Here is a 12,499-nt window from a genome sequence, read left to right as displayed (position 1 = left end):
AGTTCCAGATTTAATGTCTTTGACAATATAGGACAGTTCATATTCTTATTTCTTTTCGTGATGGCTTTTAATAATTGTTGTTTTCAAGAATTATGTTAATTATATTTGAACTTCAACAGTTTCGGCATAGAAATATCCATAGTTCTATTTGCATCATTTTAATGTTTGTAGAATTTTGAGTGATTTTTTTTATTACATATTTTGGTAATTTGTGCCCTTTCTGACATTTTAAAATCAATATAGTAGGAATTTATTAATTGTATTGATGTTTTTGAAAAAAAAATCATGGCTATTTTTTTTTCAATTTTATATTTATCCTCTATGCAATTGATTTCTTCTTTTATTTTTGTTGTTTTCTTCTTTCTACTTTTCTTGGGTATAATTTGATTAGTGTTTATGTTTTATAGCTATATCACTGATTACCTGCCTTTTGTGTCTAAAATAAGTATTTGAAGCTTTTTTATTTTGCTTTAAACACAGCTTTACTGAACTCTACATGTTTAACATTTCCCAAATTTATTACCATTTAATTTAAGGTGTTATCTGTTGCTACTTGTGATTTTATTCTCTATCATATGAATTGTATAAAAATATAAGCGTATTTTTTTTTTCTGTTTTCACTTTCTCTTTGAAAAGATATATATTGGATATACTGGCTGACCAGGTTAATTAATTAATTAATTCTCTTTTCTGTTGCTTTGAATCTGCTGATAAAATCATCTATTAAATTTTTATGTTTGCTATTTTTCTCATTGCTAAAATCTCCATTTTATACTCTTAAAGATTCCAACATTCTGGTGAAATTCTTCATTTTGCCACCTGTTTTCCTGAACATGTCAATCACTGTTATTTCAAATTCTGCGTCTGGTAATTCTAATATCACAGAATTTCTGCTGCGTGTGTGTGTCTGTGTGTACGTGTGTGTCTGTTGGCTGTTCATTATATGCACATATTTACTGATGTTCATGGAAATTGTAAAAATGTAAACAATGCAAAAAATGGTAGCATCCAGGATGTTATCTTCCTCCCCAAAAGATTCGATCTTTCCTGCTGGTGGACAGATATGTGATAGACAGACCGTCTTGACCTGGCGAAGTCTCGTTTAGTTTTCATTTGCTCTTTTCCATGAGGTGTGCCCCTTGCCAGTCTCAGCGGAGAGGCTGGGATGTGTCCACTCTCCTTTCGTCTGCTTCTGCACCCCGAACATGAGTTTGTCTCCCAGCCCCGTGAGGGACTGATAAAGTCCCTGCTTACTTTCTTTGGTGCTGTGGAGCTCCGCTCAGCAAAATGGCAGTGTGTGCTGAGGAGCTCCATGGCGAACAGCCTGCCTGGCTCCATGTATTTTGACTTTTCCAAGATCTTGGCTCCTTAAGTCATGGACGCTTTGGTGATTTTCTGATTCCTATAATTAGATGCTTAATTTGTATTTTATCCAGTTTTTATAGCTGTCCATGATAAGAGAATTAGTCTGATACTAGCTTCTCCATTATAGCTATAGAGTTTAGTAGACCATAACTACTTTTATTGCATTAGTGTCAGAAGATCACTTGCCTTAAACTACCTAAACTTGTTTGAGGTTCCATGACTATTATTATTATTATTTAATTCTGTATGCATCTTTTAGAAAGGGTAGGGAGAGAAGAGAGAAAGACGCTATTTAAAGTTAACTATAATTGTATTGTTCCTGGCTTTTATTTATATTCACAGTTGATTGTGAAGCTAACAAGAATCTTATAGTGAGAAAAAATTAGCTTTGAATAAATGAATGAAAAAAATATATACATACATTACATTTACTTAAATGCTTCTATGGCTCTAGAGGTAAAATTCTAAGTATTACCTAAAATTTAACACAATAAATTCTTATAGTATGGCATTACTTGTCATACTCTAATGAATCTTGTCCTGGAAAAAACTTAGAATTATTTTGTGGTTTTGTTTGTTTTTAAAATGTCCACAGTATGGCAGTTTTATGGCTTTAAACCGTATGTTTTATTTGCATTTTTTTTTATGAGTAAAATATTTTATTTTTTTTTTCCTTTTTTTTTTTATTTTGGCATATTATGGGGGTACAGATTTTAAGGTTTCATTAAATGCCCATTTCCCCCCCTCCCCCCAAAAGTCTGAGTCTCCATCATGTCCATCCCCCAGATGGTGCACATCTCACTCATTATGTATGTATATACCCGCCCCCCTCCCCCCTCCCGCCTGCCCAATACCCTATTACTGTAGCACCTATGTGTCCACTTAGGTGCTACTCAGTTAATACCAGTTTGCTGGAGAATATATCTGGTGCTTGTTTTTCCATTCTTGGGATACTTCACTTAGTAGTATGGGTTCCAGCTCTAACCAGGAAAATATAAGATGTGCTATATCACCATTGTTTCTTAGAGCTGAATAGTACTCCATGGTATACATATACCACATTTTATTAATCCATTCTTGGATTGATGGGCACTTGGGCTGTTTCCACAGCCTTGCAATTATGAATTGTGCTGCTATAAACATTCGAGTTCAGGTGTCTTTTTTGTAGAGTGTCACTGGATCATTTGGGTAGATGCCCAGCAATGGGATTGCTGGATCAAATGGTAGATTCACTTGTATCGCTTTAAGGTATCTCCATATTGCTTTCCACAGAGGTTGAACTAGTTTGCAGTCCCACCAGCAGTGTAGGAGTGTTCCTCTCTCTCCGCAACCACGCCAGCATTTATTGTTTGGAGATTTTTTGATAAAGGCATTTTTTTCAGAAATACATATTAGCAGAGAAAAGGAGAGGCACATTAAGAGACATATTTCTTTATTAGTGTAGTAATAAGATATAAGATGTTGAGAATGTTGCTACAATAATTCATTAAAACTTATAATAGCTAATGTAATTTATAATTTATATAATTATGAATTTGTAATTTATATATTTGTATAATTTATATAAGTAAAAATATTTATATGGACATTTTAATAAGTATTAAGTATTTAATATGTAAGCATGAAGTTTTTATAAACTGAATTTTATATATACATGTATCATTCATTATATTCGTCACTTCCAACTAACTCACATAGAATAAAAAAAGAAAACAAATAGAAATAATATATTAGGTAAAATATGCATGATATAAAGCATATAATAAATTACCTACTTTTCACCAGGCATGGTGACCCACTCCTGTAAGCCCAGCACTTTAGGAGGCTGACGTGGGAGAATTGCTAGAGGCCAGGAGTTGGAGACCAGCTTGAGCAACATGTTGAAACCCTGTCTCTACAAAAATAAAAATTAGCCGGGTGTAGTGGCTCCCACCTGTAGTCCCAGATGCTCAGGAGACTGAGCTAGTAGGATCACTTGAACCCAGGAATTTGAGGTTGCAGCTAGCTATGATTGCGCCACTGCACTCTAGCCCAGTGACAGAGTGATACCCTGTCAATCAATCAATCAATCAATACCTAATATAAAAAAAATTATCTACTTTTGATGGGTTGCAGTGTAATTTAGAAATGCCTTGTGCTTTTGGATTTCACATCCATTATGTAGAATCAAATAGTTTGTACTTTGGTTTACATATAATAATCCATAAAATTATAGGTATTAGGTTGGTAGAAGGACTTAAGTTTTATGCTGAATTAGTATGTGTCTTCTGTAGCAATATTAGTACTTAATAATTAACATCAGGCATTCACGTGCTGAATACATTAAAATGATATTATTGTGCTCTGGACACACACACAAATTTATTTCTTTTTGTGTCTATTGATTATCATTATATGTATGTCTGTTGTTTTAAATAATACATTTTTTTCAAATATCTTGATTTTTCCTACATTGATTATTTTTTAAGAGAAGAAAATAAAACGTTAAGTATAATTTTATATATTAAGTTTATAAAGACTAAGAGAATGACTTCTATGTTTCATGTTTTAAAAAAATTCACATGCAACATCTATATCTTACTTTGTTATCATTAACCATGTCATATTAAGCCTTTGCATAATAATCATTTTTTTCCTAGCAAGTCATTAATCACAGAAGTAGAACACCCTTTGTGGCAAACTTCCTTCCGAGGCTGGTCTAAATGCGTGGCAGCTAGAGGGCCTGTGCTGCCATGGCAACGTGGATCTGATGCTAACAGTCACGGAGCAGAAGCGCGACTCAGCAAGTCGACAGGCAGTTCCAAATGAAATATAACCAACAGGGGACAGGGTTCATGACTGTGCTGCTCATTTATGTTGAAGACAAGTAACATCATTCATTTTCAACACGTAATATGTAGGGGAAAAGGAGAAAACAGAAAAGTAGCCAGATTTTTCTACATGGACTTTACAAAAAAGCAAACTTTTTAGAGCAAAAATGCCTTGTCCAGTCAATGAACATTTGTTGAATCTGTTAATACAATGCATTTTGTTAGATATTTAGGGACGTTAGGTAAGAATGTCCTCACCCTTAAGAATTACATAGACATTCTAGAGACAAAACACAAATACTACTAAAAAATAATCACAGACTTCACTTGTAGCTCAGGACAACAATGGATGGCTGTATTGAGGGTGTTCGGTCTGTATTGACAAGTCAGGAGGTTGGAAGGGAAAGAAATCTTATCGAGTTAAAAAAGAAATGTGATTGGGGCAAGTCTTCTGATGAGAGGAAGGGAATATATTTGGGGCAGGAGAATTAACTACAGCCACATAATGGGAATCAAAAAATACAGGACCATTTAGAGGAATGCACAGTCCAATTTGATAAAAGTGAGAAGTTCAAAACTTGAATAACTGAAAAGCTGGTAAATAAAAACAATAGCTGCCATTGTTCATTGCTAATTACACGGCAGACCTGCATCAAATGGCTTTACATATTTCCACATTTGATCTTAAAAGGCAACCCAATCAGTGTAAGAATCGTTATTTCCACTTTGAAGAGGAATAAACTGTGACTTGAGAGTAAACAGATTTTCTAAAGTCTTCCCATGAGTGGCAGAGACAGCATTTAAATCCAGGTCAGATAACTCCAGAACAAATGTGTGACAGACTGCTCTCAGCGGCACAAATGCTGAGCCCAGAGGCAAATATATTTTTTAATTATATGTGATCATTTGCAAAAACAAAGACATACTTTTTCAGAATATGTCACCTATACATAGACATTGATAATGAGTAGGAAATCTAGTCAGGCAGGTAGAGTGAGATGTTTATGGTATATCATGAAACCAACACTCCATGCCATGGGAAGCCATTGGCATAGGGGGTGGTCCCATGAGGTTTCCATGGTCCCAACAGACGAGGTCCTGGACCTGGAAGGCTCTCGCCTAAGCTATGGAAGTGGGTGAGTGGTTTCAAGAATCAGAACAAGTGTGCAGGATTCTGCAGGCTTCTGGCAGTTTATTGGGAAGATCGTGCACAGTGAAAAAAGAAGAGATTTGATCAATAGAGAAAGAAGGACCTTACTCACTTGAATCAGAGAGTGCAGCAAAGGTAGAGAGGCTGGCCTCTTGCCATCTCACCTCTGAGCTAAAATTGAGCACTTAAAATTTCCACTGAGTGAGAATCCTCTTGTTCCAAATGATACCACTAAGGAAGAAGGTGGTGACATGAAGAGGGAAGGCAGGTGGGGAAGGAAGTGGCTGCCCCGCGGACATGTGCAGGGCCACATGAGAGCACAAGGTAATATTAATAATGATAACGATGACCCCTATAATAAAGGTTAGATGGCATGCCAGTCACTCGGAAAACAAGAACTGTATTAGTGGAAACCCTCAAGCTTCAATAAAAATAATTAGATAGAAACTATGTTGTTAAGCTATCATTATTGTTTCCGTAACCATATTGTTTACAAAGCATATAATCAGCTTCGAGCCAGCATCACTAGCTGGTAGCAATGGGCCGTTCTACAGCATCAACTCTAACACTGCATGACAAGACTTACAAGGAAAGCAAAAAGTTTGGAGTTTGATTTTCACGAAAAAACTTTCTTCAGACACAGAAGATCCATCACCATGTCTAATCTCTAGTAAAACTTGGCCTAAAGAGAATGTGTAACCCCAAATAGGTTTATAGATGTGCGGTAAGAAAACGAAATGAACTCCATGTACACATAGATGGATACATGCTCCAGTCTCTCTCTGCTGTCTGCTTTGTTTGTAACTTCTAATGAAATTCTCAGCAGTTTACAAAACAGCCCGAGTTTAAAAGCATTTTGTCAAAATTAGATTAGGTCCATGTCAGACTTGGAGAGAAATGAAAAAGAACAGACATTTTTTTCTGCAAGAAAAATGAAGTTGGGATACATTCCTCTCATTGTTTATGAATTATAAATATAATGTTTATATGACTAGAATTTGGTTATTTCCACTATTCATTTCAAGTTCTGGAATAATTAACAATAAAAAAAAAGTTCAAGTAGAATACAATAGACCATTATGTCCCTGCCATCCATATTGGTTTGATATCTCTTTGAAAATCATTTTAAATTAAAAATTCTGCATTTTTTCTCATGTACTTACTTGTGAGATTGGGATGCAGCTTTAAAGATGCGATAAGAAACCATTGTGTCGAGTATAATTGTAGCACTCATTTCCTGGGAGGATAGGAAATGTTTTAATTATGTGGGGACTTAGCTTAGATGACACATCATGCTATCAACACAGGGCAAGCGCCATTTCAGCTGACTTCTTTTCATAAGCAGTGATGGCCATGATCCTGAACTTTTTATCCGCCTGATATTTCTTCATGACTCAGAAGTCTTCCTGTTATTGAGTTTTTATTCTAATGTAACAATATTCACTAGAAACTCAAAAGGACTAGAACTACTAGAAATAAATCACTATGGCAATCATTATAAATCACCGTTTCACTAAAATTAAAGTTAATTAAATTTGTTGTACTGAGAAATTCGTAAATTTATATGTGTTTCGGCTGCCACTGCCCCTCACATTCAAGTTTCAAACTCTTGCTATTTTATGTCATTGAAATTAAATGTTGCTGAGAGAAATTGCATTTGATGTAAATTACTACAGTTTCGGCTTACTGGATGGACATCTATTAAACTGGGTTTTTGGGAGTTGCTCTTCTTAAAGACAGCAGAATAATTTAAAGCCTGTGGACCATGTAATAAAGGATAGAATATAAGCCCCCATTTTGTCATTATGCATACTGAAAACGTGCTGAGAAGGATACAATTTGACAAATGTTTTGTACATGCAGATGAGATTCAAAATTAGAGACTCATTTGCTTTTGTATATAGGACATAAGCCCACCATGCTGTGGGATAAGGGGTCCTAGAACCTTTTCACGGAGATTTTTCTCTTTTTCCTGACGTCTTTTTCAGGTTTCCCAGCTGTACTTCAGCACCTCGGGGAAGCTGCGCTCCTCCCTGCCGCCTCACCTCTTCTCCTGTGCAGAGCGAGCGTTCCACCAGCTGTTCCAGGAGCAGCGGCCTCAGTGCTTCATTCTCAGGTGACTGTCCTCTCACCTGCTCTCTGAGGCCCAGATTTACCCAAATGTCCTCATTTCTCATGGTGTACATTTATTTACTTCTGCAGCAGTTTGGGGTCCGGTATATCTTTGCAATAAGCGCATTTGACTCATTACACAGGAGAAAGGTCTGTGCTATTAGAAATAGCCCCAAATGTAGCTGAATCAATAGCAACAAGCTTAACCTGAGACTCATTTCATTTTGAAGATTTAAAACTTAGAAAAAGAGGGAGTTTGCTTCTGAACCTAAGAAAACATGGAAAAACAAAAGCTTCTAATAATAGTGAACCTAAGGCACTTGTGCTTCAAAATGTGATGCTGCCCAAAATATAATTTATTTCTTTGCAAAGGTGTATTTTCTCAACTTGCTTCTTGCTCATATTTCACCAAATTATACTCCCCAAAGTATTTTTGATTTGAAACATAATAGTATTTTTGTCTTATAAATATCAAATGCTCAGGAGAATGATTTACATTGGAGGCAAAATTCTTCAATAAAAAGGGGCACCACTAGAAATAAGGGTGAAATGTGATTATACATTGATAGAAGATTAGAGAAATATTTAAGTATTAAAATAAGATCTTCACTAGAGGCCAAACTTCTGTAAGAGGGAGATTTCTATAAATATGCATGGCTTTGCCTTAGTTGTTATCCATAGTGTTGGCTGCAACTGAACATGTCAATAAAGTAGTACATGACTCAGTCGGAGTCAAATGAAAACAGACAGTGTAAAGACAGAACCTGGATGGACTCCAAAAGGCTTATTTAAATATTTGAATGGGCACTTATTTACGTGCTTCTATTGATTTTATCAAAATGTCCACCGAGGGTCAGACCAATGGGTTAAAAACTTTAGTGTTCTAGTTTTCAAAACAGTGTGCAAGCAGTTGTTTCCACTGCATTCTGAAGGATTCCAGGGATGAACTAGGCACTGAGGCAAGGGCTCTTGCCTGTTCTTCTTTTTTAATTTTTTTTTATTTCAGCATATTACAGGTACAAACGTTTAGGTTATGTATATTGCCTTTGCCCCACCCGAGTCAGAGTTTCAGGGGTGTCCATCCCCCAGACAGTGCATACTGCACCCATTAGGTGTGTATATGCCCATCCCCTCCTCCCACCTGGCTGTTCTTGAGTCAAACTCTACTTTTTATCTGCTTTATCTATGAGTTCTCTGGTCTTACCTTGTTAAAAAGGGAAACAACTTTTAAAAAATTGCTTAGAAAACATTTTAAATTGGTGAGATGATGGGGACTGTATAATACTGTTGACAATGATAATATTTATTAAGAACACACTAGACCCTTGACTAGGTTATTTCTATGTATTACCTTACTCATTTTCTTACAATTTACATAGATTCTGATTGATTCAAGTTAATTCTAGAGCAGACCATTCAAACTGCTGTTTATGAGCTGTGAAATACTTTGGTCCTTGGCAAAGCTATCCTTTGGGAATTTATCTATGATAGAGTTCCCAGTGGCTGGCAAGTTCTTTTAGTGAAGAAACCTGTTCAATCTCTGTTTAATACAACAGTTTTGACATGCATTTGATCATGAATTTTTTTCCCCTGTATAGAACTTGTTAATATTCTGGAGAGCTAGTATTCTTTTGGGACATTTTTTAAGGCCAATAATGCCATGTATAAACTTCTTAATTTGAAAAAATATGATCTCTTCATGCAGATTTCAAGAGTATATCACCTAGTCCTGGTATACAGAATTAAAGAACAAATCTGTGATCACAAGCACTTATTATTTTAGTCATTTCGTTTTTCAGGGTTGTGTGCTTTTATATAGCTTTGCCACCTCTTTGATTATCTTAGACAATCAAGGTAAAGGTTTTCTCCATTTATATTAAGGGTCTTATGCTCTACCAACCGAGCTAGACTGGTGACCTGCACTCCATTTGTATTACTACATTAAAATTAGTCAGTTAGAAGTCAACTAAATAGTTTACAGATCATTACTGTGTGTCTATTGTGTCCCAGAACTAGCATTTACAGAAGGTGATTTAAAATGCAATGATCAAAACTTGAATATTCCTGCAATGTGTGTCCCTTAAGTCAGTACCAGACTGGAAAAATTTTAATTCCACATTTTAATTTAATATCTCATTTTGTTGATAATTTTAGGCCCCAGTAATCAAAAGATCAATACAAATGAGAGGAGTAGACAGATTTGCTAACAACTTGAGACTTGAATAAAATTATTAAGTTTCAACTTAACTTCTTATCTGGCAAACACCCTTTAGTCAACTTCATTAGAACAAATGTTCCAAGGCACAAACCCGAGAAAGCACTATTAAAATTTTTTTTTGGCTCCTGGATAAGTAAAGACTGTTTTCATGAGTTTTCCATCTGGATGAAGTAATAACTTTATGTATATTAGATAATTTTGGTATAGTAATTACTGCATCAGAATTTTATGTTAATCCTATAGTGTGTAGTGTCAAGAACATGACATAGAACATGAGAACTGAAAGCAACCTAAAATGGGAACCTAAGAAGATCCCAGGCTCTGCCAAATGCCAGACACGTTACTCACCTCGTCACATCTGAAGACTTTACCGCCTTAGTTTTAATACCTATGCACTTTATGGTCTTTCTAAGGAAAAGAGAAGGAATGCCCAGAAATACTTAATGACTTTCCTAAGGAAGATGTAATGTCTTTCCTGGAGGACTCACAAAGATGTAGCAGCTTTCCCAGGGCCAGGTCCAAGGGGTCTGTGGTGCGTGACCTGCCCATTGTAGAGCACAGTCACTTGGGGTCCCTTCAGTTACTTTTATTTGTGAAGCTGTTTCTGCCCAAAGCCTTTCTACTGTAATTCGCCTCTGTATTGTGGTTCTCCATGGTAAGTTGTTGGATGACAGAAGTTGTGTCACATTCCTTTGCAGTCCCGACATCTAAAATGCCATGAGCACATGACATAGTACGTATTTACTAAATATTTGCGATATATGCATCAAAGTGAAGAAGTTCTGTTATACCGTAAACTCACTAAAAGTTGGTATGTTATTCCTTTGTTATCTTTGGGCCTGAGAATTCTCTCTAGTTATGTAATTTTTTACTACCTCCTCCAAACCAGCAAACTTATATTCTCCCTCTCTATTTTCTTTTAGTGGAGAAAGAGGATCAGGAAAGTCTGAAGCCAGCAAACAAATAATGAGACACCTAACCTGTAGGTCTGGCTCCAGCAGGGCTATATTTGAATCCAGATTTAAACATGTAAGTTTCTCGTTTGGGTTCGCAAATATGAGAATGAATGTTGATCCAAAAGTCATTACAAATAGAGGGGATGGGATGTCATAATAGGCACAAGGTGGTCACTGTTTATAGAAGTAAAGACTTAAAAGATTGAGCCCTGGTGCAAATCAATATTGTCCAATTGAATGTTTATTCTGTTTTATAAATTTTAAAGTAGTTTATACATAATATTTTATATTTGCTCTGAATAGTTGGATCTAAAACATAATATACATAGAGATGATTATTCACATAGAAGGTTCTACTTTGGTATGTTGCTACATTTAGGGTACTGGCCTAAAAAGCAGTTATTGTGGGGATTCCTGAGAGCTGATGATAGAGTTTCATGGATCTAAAAGAATTGGCCACAGTAAACCTTAAAGACGTGATGGACAAGTAATAAACCTTCATCCCCCAAACGGATTTTAGATTATATTCAGAAACACTTGCAATGTTATATTCAGTAGAATTTGAAGACACCTTATTCTGCTGCTCATCTAACTAAAATGCTACCGAGATTCAAAGAGGAAGTGAAAAGGCCCATTCATAGCTAAGAAAAAGCTAAAAACAATTCCACACAATAAAAGTCAGAACTTTTACTCAAGGAGGCCCACAGAGGTGCTTGTCAGTAGACTGAATCTCTTGCTTTTCCACAGTTCCAGCAAGTTTTGTTAATGGGTTTTGTTCAGACCACAGCAGATTGGAAGAAGAAACTCAAGGGCAGCTGGAAGGCTCCTGAATTCAAGTGCTCTGACACACGCAAGAAGAACACGTAACAGTAGGGAACAGACTGAAAAACAATGTCCAATAAAAAAAACGGTCAGCTTACTAGGGGACTTTACCTGCAGATGGAACCCACCCCACTTCAACACTTCTCTTGGAAATTACTTAAGAGGAATGGAAGTTCATGGTGATTTTCTCGGCTTGAAATAAAACGCTGTGGGTGTTTGGGGACACTCTGCCTTGCTTATGCTCGTGGCCCCACGATTCGGTCCCGTGGCTGCACCAGCAGCTGAATCTCTGTCACTCATTCAACAAGTATCCATGAAACAGCTACCAACTGCCAGTCCCTTGAATGCAGAAATGCTGTCTTAACAACACAGTAGGTGCTCGGTTTCTATGCAGTAAATAAACGAATCCATAATGAAACATCCTAAAGTATTTCGACGCACCTAAGAAACATTTAATTATCCAAAGTTTCCTAAATTAAAATAAATTGCTTTAATATTATCAAATAAATTTAATGTGGATAAACTATTTGTATGTAGTCAGGACCCTGTAAATTTGGGGGGTGTGTTTACGTGCCTGTGTATGTGTGATTTATAGAACCAACACTGGCATTTTCTTGTATCTTACCTGCCTGTCTTTATAAGATAGTGGGAATTTTCTCCATCTCTTCCTTTTTTTTCTTTCTAGTTCAAGTGTAGGGAAGACACATTTATTCAAAATTTTAATTATTATCATCCAGGTCAAGAGACCACTTAATATATATATATTAAAAAGTAGGCTCAATTGCTCATACGCACAAAAAGAATGTAAGGTTGGCCACGAATGGACCAACAAGCTCTGTATAGCCTTCAAGAAAATGATGTACATATGTGCTCTGTCATTTCCTTGAAGAAAATAATGCATGATAGGCCATGTTGCCACAGTATAAGATTTTCTATTGTTACTTATTTATGATAAAAGTGAGGTGTTGCAAATACAATGCCGCAGTCGCAATTCCTGCCGACGTTCTCTGGTGTCTCGTGCGTGCATGTCTCTCTGCACATACATTTACAGAAACGTATGCATTTC

General features: G+C 36.1%; 1 protein-coding gene across 2 annotated transcripts in view; it reads left to right on the top strand.

Annotated features, from left to right (window-relative positions):
* Window positions 1-12,499, top strand: part of MYO16 (myosin XVI) — a 610,163-nt gene that overhangs the window by 316,624 nt on the left and 281,040 nt on the right. For both annotated transcript variants that reach the window (XM_012751938.3, XM_012751933.2), the window contains exons 13-14: window positions 7,314-7,441; window positions 10,579-10,684. In XM_012751938.3, the coding sequence (XP_012607392.2) occupies window positions 7,314-7,441; window positions 10,579-10,684 (234 nt within the window). The remainder of the gene's footprint in view (window positions 1-7,313; window positions 7,442-10,578; window positions 10,685-12,499) is intronic.

The sequence above is a fragment of the Microcebus murinus genome, chromosome 13, assembly GCF_040939455.1.
Source record: "Microcebus murinus isolate Inina chromosome 13, M.murinus_Inina_mat1.0, whole genome shotgun sequence".
In the NCBI taxonomy this organism is placed as follows: Eukaryota; Metazoa; Chordata; class Mammalia; order Primates; family Cheirogaleidae; genus Microcebus; species Microcebus murinus.
The sequence above is the reverse complement of the archived record's forward strand: the minus strand, read 5'-3'. Positions and strand labels throughout refer to the sequence as shown.